General features: G+C 40.0%; 1 protein-coding gene across 2 annotated transcripts in view; it reads right to left on the minus strand.

Moving 5' to 3' along the window:
* LOC127447516 (unconventional myosin-XVI-like) overlaps positions 1-20,227 on the minus strand; it is a 296,555-nt gene that overhangs the window by 195,994 nt on the left and 80,334 nt on the right. For both annotated transcript variants that reach the window (XM_051709448.1, XM_051709447.1), the window contains exons 3-4: positions 15,589-15,659; positions 9,274-9,417 (exon numbers count right to left, since the gene is read on the minus strand). In XM_051709448.1, coding sequence (XP_051565408.1) covers positions 9,274-9,417; positions 15,589-15,659 — 215 coding nt within the window. The remainder of the gene's footprint in view (positions 1-9,273; positions 9,418-15,588; positions 15,660-20,227) is intronic.

Raw genomic sequence — 20,227 nt, forward strand, 5'->3', positions numbered from 1 at the left:
ATCAATCTGTTGTGTCTCTCAGCTGTGATGAGCCTTAATGCTGAAGTTGTTTATTTAAAGCTGTTTAAAACTATTTCCTAGCTTTAGTAGTGTAGTAATACAAGCAATCACAGAGTGCAGTATGTAAACACTGGCTGACGCGGATTCACTTCACATCACCTAACTGGCTCATATTACACATAAAAATGATCTTTTGCCACCACCTGCTGGCTAACATATATAATGTAAAAAAATACGTGTAAAAAAAGACAAACAGTAGCTCTTAACACATCTGCAATGCTCTTACACTTTAGTTTAGAATGGCACGAACACAAGCGGAGTGGTACACACAGTGAAGCGTCCGAGTGCTGATGGTGTGAGACCATCAACGCTCATGGAACGTCTCTCGTCCAATCAGATTCGAGGACCGGAACTAACTGTTTTATATATATATACATAAAATGGCTTTGTGTGTTTTAGATGGTAGATAGCAGTTTCTCTTAGTTATGTTTAGTCTTTCCATTTTACTAATTGTTTGCACATAAAGAAATTATAATACATTAGGAAAAAGGAAATAACAACAGTGCACACACCAGCAACTACAGATGGTATGACATTAGCAATCGCATTTTCTAACAAAAAGACAGAATCAAACTAATTGTACAAACAGTGCACTGTAAATATGACATTTACTTATAGCGCACGTGAAGCATTTTTACTTTGAAGTTGCTCAGTCTCTCTTGTGCGGATCCAGCAAGAGCAGCAATCAATGACAGCTTCCAGTTTACTCAGCCCAGATCGCCTGTTTGGAGTGTCACGGACTGACCGTCGTGCAACATTCGTGAGTCAGAGTGACACAGTTTTGACACAGGCTATTATAAAACATGCTTAAGAGGAATATCTATGATCGCTCCATAGGAAGCAAAAGGATTAAAGGGTTTACAGGTTACAAGGAAGTGTTGAGAAGAAAGAGAAGGAGAATGAAAAGCATTAAATCGGTTTAAACAAGATATCCTCATATTTGCCAACGGTATATGATAGAAGTCTTATTGATATTTGCCTTTTTATCATTAGACAAGACAGTTAACGGTTACAGGGAACTGTTGAGAAGAAAGAGAAGGAGAATGATAGAAGTTGTATTGATATGTGGACCTTTAATATTTCTCATAACAGCAATTAATAATAAATAATATTCCCTTCAAGTCGGCCACTTCAGTGCTGTGTCAGTAGCTGACACTATGGGAAACTCCTCCCAGAAGTGATGATCTCTGAAGGTCTAAAAATCACTCTAATCTATTGGCAGATGGACCTTGACGCCTCTGATGAGTGCAGCATCGCGTGCATATAAACCAGAGCACAGCGCCATTTCATCAGAATTGTTCATTTAGGGTCGTGATGGCATCTCGTGCTCTGGACGCCTGAATTTCCGCTTTGTTGTTGAATCTGCACACCTGAACAGCGAGTGCATTATTGTCTTCTCCCTGCTTGTGCTCTGATTAACATCCTTTTAAAACTTCCAAGTTTGATATTGTGCATTGTGTTGTAATATGTGTTTCTTTCAATTAAAAGAGACTAAAAAAGCCTTTTGCTGAATGACGTCTTAGAAAAAAAAGTGTTTTGCAAATGATTCCACAAGCACATCAAGCAAGGATAAGATACAGAGCAGGGAGAATTTGAGGATGATTTGTTGCGCTGCTATCATTCACGATCGGTGGTGGTGATAGTGTCAGGGATATTTTGTCGCTGGACTTTCATTAGTGAGACATGAACGCGCTCAGGTGAGGCGCTTACCGTAAATGTTTTTTAGGGGTGAAAAGTGACCTTGACATGTTTATTATGTGCTCCAACCTTGAAGAAGAATGCAACAAAAAACGAGTTAGAAATAACTAGAATCTGGTTTATAATTGAATGGTTCTAGAGCATATGCCTTTAATGCAATTGAATGGAGCAAAAGACACAGGAAGAATGCTGAAAAGTAATATGGAGAAGATAAAAACTTGTATCCATAGCAACAGAGACAACCTTTTCTCCATAAGGGTGACTCACTACCAGGCAGAAGCAGAGGGAACAGAGAGAGGTTAAAGGGGCTCGCTTGTGGATAACCCTTTGATTTTTTTATCTTAATAACATTCAGGAGCAAATCATAGAGCTGCATTAATCCAAAATATTTGTGTCGGACTGTGAAGCACAGCTAATCAAACACTGAAACGTCAGTCAGGTTTAACCATGCCAATCAAACTCCACTGTATGCAGAAAGGAGGTCTCTTCAAAGTCTACTGTCTCCTATAACTGTACAGACATTTGCTGTGCATGGAACGGAATACTAACATACTGCTTACTGCATACTGTATAACAAATTGTATACTGTCAACTACTAAAAAAAAAAAAAAAGAAAATTGCATATCAAACATGCACATGACCTCACTATGTTGCATGTTTACTTGATCTTGTGATGCCCAGTTATCATGCCATAAGTAAATATAGTGATTTTGCATTAGTAATAAATTATGAGTCATTAATGAAAATGCATTATAAATCCAAAGAAATTAGTATGCTGTACACATGTATCCTTACTGCATTTCTGCTGGAGTAGCATGGCAATTCATAGCATTTCAAACATATCTATATGCTGTATACTGTATATACATTCATATACAGTCATTATTTTATCTCTAAAAAAAGATATTGTGTGAATTATCTCTCTGTGAAGGGCATGTGCATCAGACAGCAGAAGAGGCTGTAGTAGAATGATTCCAAAGTGTCATGTTTTTTAAAGCAAGGCCATGTCCACTATATAGGACAGCTTCAGAGTCACAAATAGAGAAAAATGTGTGAGTCAGAGAGGATCACGCCATCATGCAGTTAATTAAGTCTTTATGTTATCTCTGCCATACGAGAGCTCTGCGCACACTGACTTGTGTACTCTTATGCAAATGAGACCTACTTTTAGAAATATTCATTCATACAGCGCTGAAGAGCTGTTCCCACACACACACATGTATAATTGAAGTTGTTGTGAGTACTATAAAAGAAAATGCTTCAAAGTGTAATGGCACAGTTCTCATGCAAATGTTCAAAGACTTCTCACATGCCCCCCCCAAAGAAAAACGAACAAACAAACAAACAAACAGACACACAGGGTGTCAGTGTGGGTGATGGTGTAGATGGTTTAAATTCAGAAATATTGACCTCATTATCGCAAATATTAAACACTTCCCACCTCCGCCACAGGATATGACACAGGCTTTCACTATACACAAAAATACAAACCAACAAAGCATTTTAAGTTAATTTCTCACATTACTATTGTTTTTGGATTATGATACCTACACATAAAGCCACTGAGCTCGTCACAATTCGAGTTCCACTCTGTAAACCTCTGCCAGGTGTATATTTCACATTAAAGCGGCGTCTCACTAACCAATAAAACATATTCTTGAATGACTATGTAAATAAAGTTTACGACAGTAAATCGGCTGAAAAATCAGCTAGTGGGTCACCAGTCTTAGAGGCCGCTCACACTGAACACGTTCGTGCTGTTTTTCAACAGATTTTTCTATGTAACCGCACGCTAGACGGATGTCCCACATCTTGCTGTTTTTCTCAGTGTCTCGCGCAGACACACCATGGTTTTTAGACGACGTGTCAAGTTAAAAAGAACTTCAACTCTTAACAATGAGTCTTGACACATCTACATTCAGCTCTATTTGTGGTACATTATATGTTTAGCTCTTTTTTAGAGCAAGGAAGGGATCAGTGGGAATGGCCCCTTTCACCTCCAAAACTCCTGTTCTTCAAATCAGTATTTTTGTCTTGTTTTTCCAGAAAGAAGTATGAAAAGAATGACAACAAAAAATATGTAAACAATATAAACTGTTGCAAACAATATGCAAACAAAAATATTTATTTTCCTTAGAAGCCAAATTGTGAAGTATAATAACAATTACACACTGGTGGCCAAAAGTTTGGAATAATGTCCAGATTTTGCTGTTTCGGAAGGAAATTGGTACTTTAATTCACCAAATTGGCATTCAACTGATCACTGATATATTGTATTAATCTAAATTTTCTTCTTTTAAGCATAAAACTCACTAGATTTTATTAGATTTATGCGACAAAACAATTTATGCGAAAAAAAAAAATATTTATACCATAAATTAGTCTTTGAACAGCACATCCACCAAAAATGATAAGCCGTGGGGTGTAAACGGACTGTGAATCAGTGTGATTAAGTGTTTATCTCTGACGAGAATCTAAAGGGAACATGCCAGGGGGAGATATTCACACCCTTCCAACTAAACCCATTAACGAAAAGCTTCTTCATCCCCCTTTATCACACATCAATACTGATGACTAATTCACTTTATTAATATGAACAGTAAACAGAAACTAAATTTATCTGACAGCTAACACAAGCACAAACTCAAGCTACAGTTTGTAAATGTCGCCACATTCCCTGCTTCACCTACAATTTTCCAAATACACACAACGTCCTCTAATAAACCTTTCGTCCAGTTATTGTTATTCTGAAGGTGCTATATACTTTCTAGTGTGTGTGACTACAGACCACTTCTGACCTGATTTTCAATGAAGCATGAAGCAGCAACCCATGTGCACCTGCCAGCTCACTTCAATCACAGAGCCCCTTTAGGAATACTAGCCAAAAATACACTTCACTACTACTACTACTACTACTTTAATACTACTACTACTACTACCACTAACACTTCTAATACTACTTCAATACTACTACTACCAGGGTTGGGAGGGTTACTTTTGAAATGTATTCCACTACAGATTACAGAATACATGCTGTAAAATGTAATTTGTAACATATTCCGTTAGATTACTCAAAGTGAGTAACGTATTCTAAATACTTTGGATTACTTCTTCAGCACTGGTAGATTTTTTTCACTTGTTTTGACTATAAAAACTCTGCCAGTACAGTAAGACAAAATACACATGTTAAAAATACATTCTCTGAAAAACCTAAATATCTTATGCCGTGTTGTTTCTAAAACAAGATCAATCAAATTGATATTTAGACATTTTTACAGGAAAACAATAAAAAAAATATTATCAAGAATCCGATTTTTGCCCTAATATCAAAGGTCTTACTAGAAAAAAAGACATTATGATCCAACGTGAATTTTCTTGATAAAAAAATATGATCATGGCTGGTAACGTGCATGTAAAATGGCTAGAAATAGCATTTTAGCTTAGCGTAAAGCTGACAGTTTACACAAGGTTTATTTCTATTTCTTCTGCTCCAAACTTACTTCAAACATACTTCTCTGTCTGCTCGTATGAATGTAACACATCATAAGAAAGTGTTTCACCGCTGTTCAAATGCACTTTGGATCGCATCATTTATATGTATAAATGTTTTCCATCTGTAAGGACTAAATATTAAATGAAACAAATGACAATAAAATGCAAAGTAATCTCTTCAGTAATCAAAATACTTTTTGAATGTAACTAATAATAACTGTTATAATTACCAATTATTTAAATTGTAACTGTAGTGGAATAGAGTTACTTATATTTTGTATTTTAAATACGTAATCCCGTTAAATGTATTCCGTTACTCCCCAACCCTGACTACTACTACTACTACTTTAATATTACTACTAATACTACTACTAGCACTTCTAATACTACTTCAATACTACTACTACTACTACTACTACTACCACCATCACTACTACTAATACTACTACTACTTTAATACTACTATAATACTACCACTAGCACTTCTAATACTACTTCAATACTACTACTACTACTACAACTACTATTACCACCATCACTACTACTACTACTTTAATACTACTACTAATACTACCACTAGCATTTCTAATACTACTTCAGTACTACTACTACTACCACCACCATCACTACTACTACTACTACTACTACTACTACATTGACTAAAGACACATATACAGAGCTTGTGCTCAGTCCTTTATTTGCAGTGGTTCTCAACTGGTGGGTCTCAGGTCTGTTCTGGTAGGGTCAAAGACAGCAGGGAAATACAGTGCTAAATGCAAATATAATGCTACTAGCAATTTAATTCTTTCATCATGGGGATATACATTAAATATATATATATATATATATATATATATATATATATATATATATATATATATATATATATATATATTTCTTTTTTTCTTTTTTTTGTACATGTAGTATGCAGGATAAAGATTTCATGCTCCACATTTAAAATTGCAATATCACCACAAACCACAAACATAAACACACACACAAACACACACATACACACACACTGCACGGTCTATCACTGCCTATAGCAAACAGGCTACATCTGCCTGCTGTGGTGCACTGGAGCCAATAAGCTGAAATAATCTTGGGCTTCTCTCCACTCAACATTTGGAAAAGAAAAGTCACTCTTTGTAGTCACAGCTCTAAAAACAAACTTACTTTATGCTTTCAGTGACACTTACACATGCACAGTGAGCTTTTGAGTAGCATAATAGGGAAAAAACAACAGCTTTTAGCATGTTTTAATTATTTATGAATCCAAGGGTGTGTTGATATGAGTGTTCTGGTGCATGAAGTCAACATGAAATCAAAACTGACCCTATTTACTTTATTAATAGTCCACTTTTTCCTGGTCTTATGGTGCACAAATCATTGGTGCACAATATTCAAAATTAAATAAAATAAGCTTGTCACGTAATCTTTCATCAAAATGTAATAACTTGCTTCTTCTCTGAAATGGCACAAATCCTGCCCAGTGTTGGGTAAGTTAATCATAAAAACTAATTGCTTCACCAAAATTGTAATCAGATTACTGTATGAAAAGTAGTCACATCACTAATTACTTTGTTACTTTCTAAAACCCCTACTAACACCTTTAAAGAAATATTTTGTTTTGTTTTTGCACTCATCAAATTCAAAATAATTAGTATTTATTTTTTGTTTTTTTATCCATTGTTGCATGCAAGTCACACTTAACACCATGTATTTCTCTTACAACGAATCATTGTGGGTTGTATGCACATGCAAATAATATTATTTTAGAAATATGTGTATCCCAAGTAATGTAACTGCGACTTCATTGAAAGTAATTTACTGTAATATGATTACAATAATTTAAAATGCAATCTATTACATTACTTTTTTGAATAAAAAAGTAATTGGGTTTAACAAGATTACAAAAGTAATTTTGGTAACACTTTAAAAAAAGATTGTATTTGTTAACATTAGTTAACATGAACTAACAAATGAACAACACTGTTAGAGCACTTATTAATCTTGGTTATTGATAATTTCAACAAAAACGTTATATTATTAAATTAAATGTTGTATACTGCATGTTAACATTAGTTAATCCATTAAGACCTAACACAAACTAACAATGAACAATGCTTTAAAATATATTGTTCATTGTTAGCTCACGATACTCAATGCATCGTCTAATGTTAACAAATAGAATCTTTTTGTGAAGTGTTACCATAATTTGTTATTGTATCCTAACATTGGTACAGCACTACATGTTTCCTAAATTATTAACCCGTTTCATTTAGGAATATGTGACATAATGGAAGCAAAATGGGTTGGGAACATCAAAAATCCATTTATGCACATTAAGAAACATTTCCATCTGTAAGATGAACATTGTAGCCATTTTATCAAGACAAGGAATATCCTCAGAACAGCTCTGTGTGTTATATTCTAGGATGTGCTGTGTTTGTATGCAGTAAAGGCAGTGATTTGACATGATTGTGCTCTGGCTGAAAGCCACCTGTCTAAAGATACAGGGAAATCCTGATCCCGCCTGGATCTGTCAGCACTGTGGAGGATTACACTCATCTGATCCGACATATGACAGAACTTTACTCTAAGCTGTCTTTCCTCCAGCAGGAGAAACGTGTGAGTGAGTCTTTGTGTGTCTCTGAGTAATACAAACATCTGACTTCCTTTTGGTGTATGATGAATGACCAAAAAAAATTATGTCATCATTTACTAACCCTCATGTCAATCTAAACCTGTATGACTTCCTTCAGTGGAACAGAAAATATTTTTTTTTTTTTAAGAATATCCTTGCAGTGGATAAACAGTAACAGTAAATGGGGAATGAGGTTGTTAAGCTCCAACATAAAAAATAAAAATGTGTGAGAAACTGACCAAAATTTAATTCAGCGGAGGTGAAGATTTTCAGTGAATAATGACTCAAAATTTGCTCAGTTCCCAACACAAAGTTATAGTATGGCTACAGAAGATTTGGAATAAAAGTCATATGAACTACATTTTAGATACTTTTATGCTGACATTTTGCCAGAGCGAACAGGACATTCTTCAAAACTTCAACTTTTGTAAACAGAAATTCTTACAGGTTTGAAATGACTTGAAGATTTGTAAATAATAAAAGAGTTTTCATATTTTGGTTGACTGAAGTGATGACAGTGATTTTCCTATTCCTTGTCAATTGTCAACTAACTGATGGAAAGCACACTTTGAGAGATGTGCTTACCAATTACGAAGGCTGTCAGGAGGAATCTATATGTAACCCTGTGTCAAATGCAATTGCCAACTTACACACGCACACACAAATCTAACTAGGTTGGTCAGGGGTGTGGTGTGTCGACTCAAGGAGCTCATTAAATTGACAATACCCTGGTGAGTGAGTGCAGGGAGGCAAGCAGGCAAGCTTTTCATCTCTTCCATCTTATTTTCTCTTTCATCCTTCAGTACACAAACCTTTTTATCATATTAAGGAGAGGTGTTACAGCTGAAACAGACAAAGATTTCCCATCAAGACTCCATGAAAATAGTTTGACAATCGCAGTTTTCTTTCCTGTGCTGAATTATATAGCCAAGAGCCTTTCGTTTACATCACAGTCATGAAGCATGATTTTCCACTTGTTATTGCTGGTATTTTGCAGATGGTATTAGAGGAAGGATCATTCTCATTCTAGAGAGATTTTGACAGAACAAAAATGTGGATATGCCCGTGAATCGGTGTCATCAATATGTTTGGTCCATTTTACCAGAAGAAAAATACTGTAAAATTGAGCGTATACTGTATCTGTTTAAAGTTAATTTTGTCAACTTCAAGGAGTACACTAGCAGATAAATGACCTCAAAGTTAACAGACATGGACTTAAAGCAACAAAACTCAAATTTTGACCTCACAGGATCTTCAAAGCTTAGGGAGGGAGAAGTAGAATGCATTGAGAAAATGGGAGAGTGGTCTATGTGTGTGTGTGTGTGTGTGCGTGTGTGTGTGTGTGTGTGTGTGTGTGTGTGTGGTCCAGTCATCACCAGCAGCAGCAGCAGCACCATATCAGCGTGATCGCAGGCACAGGCCACATGCAGGGCTGTCCAGAGGTCCTCATCTTGCTGGTTGACATTCAGTCCTTTCTCTATCAGAACCTCTGCTGCGAACACATTGTCATGACGGGCACACTGCATAGATGAGAGCAAAGGAAATATATTGGTGTGACATTCCCAGTCATAAAGAAGCAAAGAGGATTTCTATGCATAAAAACTCTTCAGTTGTATAGAACTGCCCTGTTGAAATGTTTATATTTACAGTGGCCCCAAAACATATTTGGCCACTTAAGCCATGTAACTCCATTAGATTGCAAAATATCAAAGCAAGTGACATTTATTTTAAATAAAGAAAATGTTTCAAGCAAAGCATTTCATAATAGAAGTTTGTTTGGGTTTAATTTATTAAGACAAAGTATTTTGACAGTTCTGGTTGTCAAACATTAGTGCAGCATGTCCATTGTTATTGTTAATGTTTATATTTCTTGTTCATTGTTACACACGTCATACACTCAGCACCTCACATTTCTCCTTCACAGTGACTCGTTACGGGCCATAATTCAAGTTCCCTATCTGTCACTCACTCGACGTTGTGTCGATGTAGTGACACTAGGGGTCACCCTTGGGAGCCCGAGACACCTCTGGTCTTTGATAAAAGGCCAATGAAAATTGGCGAGTGGTATTTGCATGCCACTCCCCCGGTCATACGGGTATAAAAGGAGCTGGTATGCAACCACTCATTCAGATTTTCTCATCGGAGCCAAACGGTCATGCTCACTGAGCTAAATTCCCAAGACTGTTCATTCACCTCTGCTGGATCTGACAGCGCATTTCAGCGGCTTCTACCTCCTCTGCACTGATGCACTGCAGAGAATACCCCTGGGCGCATCGGCAGAAAAAAAAGAGTATATTTCTCTAAAAGAGTATATTTCTCTAAAAGAGCGGCACACACAGAACGTCTTTTTAAAGACGCGTCTTTCTAAAGATGCTTTTCCGATTGTGTGTAATTCCTGGTTGCGCTCGATATCTCTCGCCTTCTGACGGTCACGATCACTGTCGGAGACAGCGTTCATGGATGGTCATGTTCTCATTGCGAGGACATGTCCATGGCAACGTTGCGGTCGCGGCTCACCTTTGTAAGAAAGCAAGCCACCCCAGAGGCTCCCCGCCTCGGTCCTTTTACCCACGAGTATGAGGCTAGCGCGGCTAGCACTGGGGGTGATTGGGGGACCCCAACTGGACTGCCTCCGCCGGTTATCCCCCTGCGGACCTCCCATTCCCCAGCACGCTCGTCTGCCCCGATCGGGCTTCCGGATGAGTCTGCCGGCTCGTCTCACGGTGAGTTCGACCTCTTATTCGGAGCCCGCGAAAGTGATGAGCTCTCGAGCACAGCATCAGAGAGCAGGCTCGTCCAGTCGGAAGCCTCAGCTGGGCTCCTCCCTTCGGGGACGATTGCCCAGTCACAGGCTGACGCGGAGAAGACGACATGCTTCCCCGGGCAGCCACGAGCGTCGGCTAGAGTGGAACCCTCTGCTCTTCCCTCAACCCTTGCGGCTCGGTGATTGGTTCCTGGGCTAGCGGCGCCACTCAAAGCCACGCCATGCCCCCGTTCCTGTCTTCCCGGAAGTGCATGAAGAGCTGACAAGGTCGCGGGAGGCACTTTTACTGCCCGGTCCCGATCTTTTCAGCTTGCCCGCCCTCACTACCCTCGATGGTGGGGTGGCCAAGGGCTATTCGGCAATCCCCTGGTGGATAAAGGTGCTCGCAGTGCACCTATGCCCGCAGAGTGCCGCCACCTGGCACGGGTGCCCAAAGCCCCCGTCCAAGGCCTGTAGGTTTACGTCATGTCTGATGGCCAAGGCCTACGGTGCCGCTGGACAAGCCGCCTCTGCCCTGAATGCCATGGCTCTCCTGCAAGTCCGCCAAAGCACTAAAGGAACTGCACGAGGGTAGTTCTGCCATGGGATTGATGCAGGAACTGCGCTCGGCGACCGACCAAGCTCTCCGAGCGACGGAGGTCACGGCGCGGTCTCTCAGGTGGACGATGTCCACACTAGTGGTCCAGGAGCGCCAACTTTGGCTCAACCTGGTTGAGATGGGCGAGGCCGACAAGACACGGTTCCTTGCTGCCCCCATTTCCCAGGCGGGCCTATTTGGCAACACCGTCGAGGACTTTGCCCAGCAGTTCTCGATGGTGGAGCAGTAGACGGATGCTAGCCGGCATATCCTGCCCCGGTGCGGCTCAAGATCCCGCACACCGTCTACTCATCACCAAGGGCGTCCCTCTGTGGTGACTGCCCCGGCGTGGAGCCCAATGCAGGAAGCAGACGCCACCCGTCTCACGGAACATGAAAGGCTTCAAAGCGCCCTTGAGACGGGCGACCCAGGGACAACGAAACCCACTGCTCTGGAGCTGGTAAGCAGATCTCTCCATCTTTTTGTTACCTTTTGCATTTAATTGCGCTGCATGCCCAAGTGGCTGCAGTACTCAAGAGCTCAGCAAGAGCGGTTTCCTTGTTCCCTGGGTCACGTATCCGGTGTGCACGGCCGTCATCATGACCAACATCCACCACTCTATTTGGCAGGTTTGGCACTCAGGGGCGGGACAAATCCGCCCCAGATGTGACAGTCTCCACGGGTCACGAGGACAGGCCTCTTCCTCCCCCGTCCCAGGCTGTTCTGGGGTGGTCACAAGGAGCCAGGTAAGTGCTTCGATGTCCTTAGCTCCTTGCGACAGCACCCCCCTGGCAAATTCCCCTGAGGAAGGATCTTCTTTCTCAGGGACGGGGCACCATCTGGCACCCGCAACCAGACCTCTGGAATCTCCATGTCTGGCCCCTGGACAGGACGCGGAAGAACTAAGTGGTGGTAGACACGATCACTCAGGCTAATGCCCCCTCTACGAGGCGCCTGTATGCCTTTTAAGTGGTGTCTGTTCGCTAAGTGGTGTTCTTCCCGTCAGGAAGACCCCCAGAGATGCGCAGTCGGATCAGTGCTTTCCTTCCTGCAGGAAAGGCTGGAAGGGAGGCTGTCCCCTTCCACCTTGAAGGTGTACGTTGCCGCCATAGCAGCACACCATGACGCAGTCGACAGTAAGTCCTTAGGGAAGCACGACCTGATCATCAGGTTCCTAAGAGGCACCAGGAGGCTGAATCCCTCCGGACTGTGCATCGTTCCCTCATCTGACCTCTCTGTAGTTCTTCAGGGTCTACAGAGAGCCCCCTTTGAGCCTTTGCAGTCAGCCAAGCTTAAGACACTCTTCTTGAAGACTGCCCTGCTGACTGCGCTCACTTCCATCAAGAGGGTAGGTGACCTCCAAGTGTTCTCTGTCAGCGAAACGTGCCTGGAGTTCGGTCCGGGTTACTCTCAGTGATCCTGAGACCCCAACCAGGCTATGTGCCCAATGTTCCCACCACCCTTTTAGGGACCAGGTGGTGAACCTGCAAGCACTGCCCCAGGAGGAGGCAGACCCAGCCCTGTCGTCACTGTGTCCGATGCACGCTTTACGCATCTATTTGGATCGCACGAAGAGCTTTAGAATATCTGAGCAGCTCTTTGTCTGCTTTGGTGCACAGCAGAAAGGAAGTGCTGTCTCCAAGCAGTGGATCGCCCACTGGCTCATTGATGCCATAACTATGGCATATGTCGCCCAGGACATGCCGCCCCCGGTAGGGCTACAAGCCCATTCTACCAGGGGTATAGCGGCTCCCTGGGCCCTGGCCAGGGGTGCCTCTCTAACAGACATTTGCAGAGCAGCGGGCTGGGCAACACCCAACACCTGTGCAAGGTTCTACAAACTCCGGGTGGAACCGGTTTCATCCCAGGTAGTGGCACGCAACACAAGCGGATAAGCCCGGGATAGCTGGCAGGGTGTATCGCTTGCACATAGCGCTTTCCACCTCCCTCGGAGCTGAAGACATGCACCATTAATTCCCAGTAGTGTTCACAAACTTTGTTCCCTGGTTGACTTCCTCCGAGCCCTGTGGCAGTCGAGTTTTCGGAGCGATTCGCTGCCAGCCCTGTACACGTGCTAACTAAGAGCCCTGTTCTGGGGTAGGTGCTCCGCATGTGGTGGTTTCCTGTAAGGCTAACCCCATGCGATTTATATATCTTCCCCTCTGCCCCAGTCTCCATATTTGTAGTAACTCCTCCCCCATTGGGCAGGATCTACCTTGAAGACTCTCCACAAGGTTGGAAAGACCATGTGACATATTTTTCCACTTAAATATCCCCCCTCTCTTTGGGCGAGGTGTGGTCTCCGCTGTGTCTTTCCCTTGTGAGGGACACCCCCCCGACTAGACCTGGAGGCCCAGTCGGATAATCCCCCTTCTTTTTTAGGGAGTGGAAAAAAAGAAGGGGAAAAGAGGCCACGACTGGGTTAAGCCTGTCTCTATCTTTTGGGTAGTCGACTTGTCCCCAAAAAGGGCCGTTCGACACTCATAACTATGTTGGGGGAGGTTATGTGTCTACCTGGTGTGCTGGCTATGAGGCACACAGTAGTCTGCCCACCACACACCGCCAGTTCACGTAACACAGTTCAGCCAATTGTGGCGTTTCGTATAGGGACCCCTAGTGTCACTACATCGACACAACGTCGAGTGAGTGACAGATAGGGAACATCATGGTTACTTGTGTAACCTCCGTTCCCTGATGGAGGGAACGAGACGTTGTGTCCCTCCTGCCACAAAACTGAACTACCTGCTGAAATGGCCAGACCTTATATCGGCTCCTCAGCATAAAACCTGAATGAGTGGTTGCATACCAGCTCCTTTTATACCCGTATGTCCGAGGAAGTGGCATGCAAATACCACTCGCCAATTTTCATTGGCCTTTTATCAAAGACCAGAGGTGTCTCGGGCTCCCAAGAGTGACCCCTAGTGTCACTACATCGACACAACGTCTCGTTCCCTCCATCAGCGATTGGAGGTTACACAAGTAAACATGACGTATTCTACATAAATAATACATCAGAAATAAGCATAAACCTATAATGTACTTAAAAGTAATTCAATTAATTGAAAGTCAGTAACTATAACATGATTACAAGAATTTAAAATTGTATGCATTACACTACATTTTTGTTTATTAAAATGTAATTAGATTACAGTAACTAATTACTTTGTAATTGGATTACACCCAACACTGTTCATACAAACACTAAACCCTGGGACCAGTTGGTTAAAAGCGATAGCAAAAAAATGGCAAAGATCAAAAGTAAATTTAGTTTGCATAAAATCTTTAGCATAATTTGTTTACAGATGCCACTTGGTTTGATGTGTTGTGATCTAGTGCAATGACATTTTTAAGTGTGTCTTAACTGCCCAAATGGGGCCACTGTAATTTCAGGAATGACATTTATTGAATGTCAACTGCCTCAACCAAACAACTTTTCTTTAAAAAAGTTTCTGAGTGCTTTAGTATGTAACTGCTTTATTTGTGTTCAAATAACATTTAGTTCACTTAACTTGTATTTAAATTAAACATTTTAATGAAATAAAAAGATTTAGCTCTTTCAGATTAAATAATTACATTAAATGCACTGCGGCAGAGGCTGTTAGAGGCGCAACAATCACATCTGTAATTTAAAATGTTAATTTCATATATTGCATTGGGTATAAATGGTTGATTTCATATGCTGCACAAATAAACTGCATCGTTTTGGGGTTGGGTCTCTCTGACTCTGAGAGAAAGCCAAGGCTTAATTAAACTGAATCCAGTTAACACTGAAATTTGATTTTTTCCATTTGTACTATAACCTGGCGAACTCTTTAAATTTATTTAACTCTCTATGGACGCAAAATTAACAGTCATCTGTCTTGCTTGAGTATAGCCTGAGTCACACACTGGACCAGGTCTATTAAAGTCAGTGTGACTGAATGCCTCAAATGTTTTCCAGTGTTACACTGAACCCATTGGAGTGAGTGTAATGGATTTCCACCATTTAGTAAGGAATCCATCACTGAACAGGGCAAGTCTGTGACATAAACAGGCATTGTGTAAAAAAAAAAAAAAAAGGCGAATTAATCAATTATGTCAGTGGTCTTAAAAGAACAGTAAAACCAAATATGAAAGACACGGGGTGAGTAAATTATTATTATTATTATTATTATTATTATTATTATTATTATTATTCATTGCTTTGTGAAGTACCTCAAGATTGAGTACTGGGACATTGATTGAGTACTGGGACATTGTTTTGAAATGGGGACAGTTGGATGTTATACTCAGCTCAGTCACAGTGTATAAAAGCTCAAGAGGCAGTGTGTATGTAAGTGAATTTGTCAGAGCTTGTCCTCGTGTTCTTACCAGATGGAGCAGAGATCCTCCTGAGGAAATTACTGTGTTCAGGTCAGCTCCCTCCTTCAACAGCTTCAGCACTGGAACAAAAGACATGCAAAGATGGATGACTACAACTGCAAACTGAACACTTCCCCAAATCTCTATATGACTCTCTCTATACACAATCATACAGTGAAGAAACAGAGGAAGAAGATGGTGGTTTGTGTTAGAATAGTAGTACATAGCACACAGATATTGGGTAAAAAAAAAAACAGCTATTATTTTAAACATTTAAAAGTCAAAAAATAAATTAATGAATTCATAAAAGTACATTTATAATCAATATTTGTCTTTGTCTGCCACCTTGTACGCCTATTTATTTATCACTGAGCTCATTGCAATAAATTACGAAATTGCCTTCTCTACAAAGGATACATTCAATGCAGCATTATAATTGGGTAAAAAAAAAAAAAATGCAGCATAGTCATCAAAAACACTGTTCTGTTTGCTTGAGCACCCCAACATAGAAACATTGGCTCAACCAACCCATGAAAGATGGTAGGAATGTTTTGGAAACCTTTTATTTTTAAAATAATTTTTAAGTTATTATTTCCGTTTGGTGCCCCTATAGGCACATAAATTACACATGTCACCTTTAAGTGGTCTGAGCAGGATGCCAACTCCATAAATGTTGGTGAGTATGTGCACGTTTTTATCCAAAGCATCTTAATACTCTTAAGGACATGAGCTTACCCCATAAAGCACACTAGACTGGTATTGATCCTATAACCAAGGATCAAACTTTCAGCCTTTACCAGCCTTTTGGCCTAACCACACCTGGATCCTTAACCACAAGGCTACAGACAGTCTATATCTGAATCTCTGTGGCAGTGTCTAGTGCAATGATGAGTTTTTTTTTTTTTTTACTGTAAGCATAGTCTCTGTGATACGAACCATCTCTTCCTGCCATTACCTCTGGCCTGAACTCAAGTGCACTACATCACACACAGCCAAACTTCATTGATTTTAATTACTGAAGAACCCATCAGACACTATACTGATTCAAACCCAAATGCAAAATATGGAGCATTCCTTGCATGTTTTTTTTTAAATGAGCACAATGAGAGAAGGAAGGGATTCAGTGTTGGTTCCAACACTTGATGAATGACAGAACGTACATACACACTCTAAAACATTCACAAATTCTGGAGGGATTTTTCAGCTCCAAATCATGATTCCTCTGGTATTGTTTCAAAAATCTGCCCGGTGGGATATTAATCTGCATATGTGGAGAAATAAATGAGGCATGACGGAGACCCATATGATATCAGCTGAGGTTTAAATCACCAAAGAGAAAAGAAAAGACAGATGCACACACACACACACACACAAAATCTTAGCATCAGCAAGTTAGCTTACTAAGGCTATCTGGCCTCCACTCAGGCAGAATTTAAGGAGTACCACCATTTAATAGGTCAATATGTGAGAAGAAATTTTTTAAACAAATGCATAAAGCGAGGAAGACACAAATGTGGTGCAAGGCTCCGTTCTTAAAGAAATATTTAAACCAAAAATAAAAATTTTGTCATCATTTTCTCAACCTCGTTTTGTTCCAATGATGTACGTCTTTCTTTCAGCATCACCCAGCTTCTACTGAGCTTCAGTTGGCACACAGTCACTGTGACATTATCCTGATGGATATCTTGATAAACGTGGGACTTCATTTTTCCCTCAATGTTGGCAAGCATTCCAGGCACTGAAGCAGCAAAGCAAAATCCTCAAATCATGATGCTGCCTCCACCGTACTTCACCACTGGGATGTTTTCATGTTGGTATGCGGTGCCCTTTTTACACCATACGTAGTGCTGCATGTTTTTCCCAAACAATTCAACCTTAATTCATCAGTCCACAAAACATTTTCCCAGTAGCAATGTGGAGAGTCAAGGTGGTCTTTGGCAAACTTTAGGCATGCAGCAATGTTATTGTCGGAAATCAGCTGCTTCCTTTGTAGGACACCAGCCTATTTAATGTTTTCCGTGTAGTAGACTAATGAACAGAGATGTTAACCAGTTCCAATTATTCCTTCAAGTCTTTAGCTGTCACTATAGAGTTTTTTACAATTGTCTAACTCTGGACAGATGAATATCTAAGCTCTTTGAGATAACTTTGTAACCCTTTCCAGCTTTATTCAAAGCAACAATTCTTGATCATAGGTCTTCTGAGATCTCTTTTTTGTGAGGCATGGTCCAGGTCAGCAGATCTACTTGTGAATAGCAAACTCGAAATGTTTGAGTTATTTTTATGTCAAAGTAGCTCTAACCCACACCTCCAAATCCATTTCATTAATTGGATCCCAGGTTTGCAAACTCCTGACTCTAATGAGCTTTTGTTGACATCATTAGCCTAGGGGTTCACATACTTTTTCCAACCTATACTGTGAATGTTTGAATGATGTATTCAATATGTACAAGAACAATTCAATAATTTGTGTGTTTTAGTTAAAACAGATTGTGTTTATTCATTATTGTAACTTAGATGAAGATCAAACCAGAATTTAAGACAAATGTATTCATAAATGCAAGTTATTCCAAAGGTTTCACATTTTCTTGCCACTGTATATCTTAAGTTTCGTAAAGACTAATTTTATGATGCATTTACTGTGCTTTTTTAATCCTTTTTGAAGCTTGACAGCTTGTGGTCACTGTATGGAAAAGAGCACTGTAAACATTCTCAGCTTCTTTGGTGTTCTACTGAAGAAAGAAAACCATACCATGCTGGAACAACATGAGGGTGATTAAACGATGACAGAATTTTCATTTTTGGGCAAACTAAACCTTTAATTATCTATTTCCTTGTCAACTGCGGCATCGGTGTGATGGATAGCTTAGAGGCTTGAATGGGTGATTCTGAGAGATCTCAGCAATCCTAAACAGGAAATTGAACACTAGTGTGGGTTATAAAGGGCTGATAAAATGGGAAAATAAAAGTGAATGAAGATCCCAGAGAGGAAATAAGTCAGGGTGTCAGGCTTGTAAAGGACAGTGTCTGATAGATGCCAAAGCAATCAAGGTCTATTCAGTGGTAAAAGGGTAGCTATGCAATGTGCCAGACTAGCTTGATGCAGCTAAAGAATATTTTAGATCATCACAACACAACGGCCGTGCATCTTAATCACAGGATCCAAAACATGTAATCAATGCTAATCACATATGCCTGCCAGCCTGAAGTCTTGCCAGCTCTATGCAAAAATGTGCCTGGTTGCCAAAGGCTCCAACAGGTCAATACATCTTAAACTAGTTAAAAAATCTAGAATGTACCTGTGTGAGTTCTGCACATGGCACACATATGTGCTTAATTAACCACCTACCAGGAAAGAGTGAAGGTTAATTACAGTGGTAATTTAAACTGGTATGACAGGAAGAGAAATTAATTAATCTGCAATTGAAAGAAATTCAACAGTCACACAAAGGATTTGTAACAAAACATAATTATCATACAAATCATCAATTGACTAATTATGCCAATTTATTACCTGATATATAGAATACATTTTTGTATCAAATGATTAGACATATTTCAAAAACATCAAAATGTAAAAAAATAAAAATAAAATAAAAATAAATAAATGCCCAACAGACTGTTTTCAGATTTGTTTTCAACTTCATAAAATTAGAGCATTCTGGTACATGACAAAGAAATTTGTTCTTCCACCACACTCATAGCAGCTCTCTGAATTTCTTTCAATTACACTGTAATACTAATCAAACTTATATTAAATTAGAATTACAATTCTACACCCTGTTTGCTACATTAATTTCAAATTAAATCCAAATTCAGGAAATAAATTGGAAATTCAAAGACATTTTTAATTCAATTCTAAATGGCGCACAACCTCACAGTCCCACAATTTGTTTATTCAAGTTGTATTCCTATTTATGCATGAGAACATTTGACTTTGAGTATATGTGGTGGTGTTTGGGGGAGGCGTTCATGCAGATAACACAGTCTACACTCATTCATATTCATGAGTTGTTGTTATGCCGATCTGACTCAGCGATATGCGGTTGGCTCGTTTGTTAAACTGATAACACTGAGTGCTGTAAACATCTATGCGACCTCCATTATACTTTGAATGTAGGAATACAACAAAAAACAACAAGCATCAGCTTAGGTGTACTCCATCACGCCCTTGTAGCAAACAGCAATATCACCTGGAGAACAAAGTCAGACGATTGAGAGAAAACTCATGGCAGTATTCGGGATAAACAGCAAAATAATTAAGAAATATCACATGAGCAAAAGTGCTGTTGTATTAAATATCAGCACTATTCGGCCATAGGTAATCACAACCATGCTGATATTTAGTTCAAAAGCACAATTGCAAGTGTGATAAAGCTTTTACACAACAGTTCTATAAACAAGACTTTAATGTTGAGTAACTTACATTTTAGACAAAATATGGCCTGTTATTTGGTCTATTTTTGCTCCGCTAATGAAAATGGTTAAAGCAAATGCAGGATTAACCCTTGCATGTTGCCATTCAACGTACTGACAGTCCGTCTGGAATGCCGCAAACACAGACAAACAGAGTGATACGAAGCATCTCAGTGCTTTTTATGTATAATTGAAGGTGCTGTAAGCAATTTTTTTCATGGAAAGGTATGCA

Source organism: Myxocyprinus asiaticus, chromosome 10, assembly GCF_019703515.2.
Source record: "Myxocyprinus asiaticus isolate MX2 ecotype Aquarium Trade chromosome 10, UBuf_Myxa_2, whole genome shotgun sequence".
NCBI classification, from domain to species: domain Eukaryota; kingdom Metazoa; phylum Chordata; class Actinopteri; order Cypriniformes; family Catostomidae; genus Myxocyprinus; species Myxocyprinus asiaticus.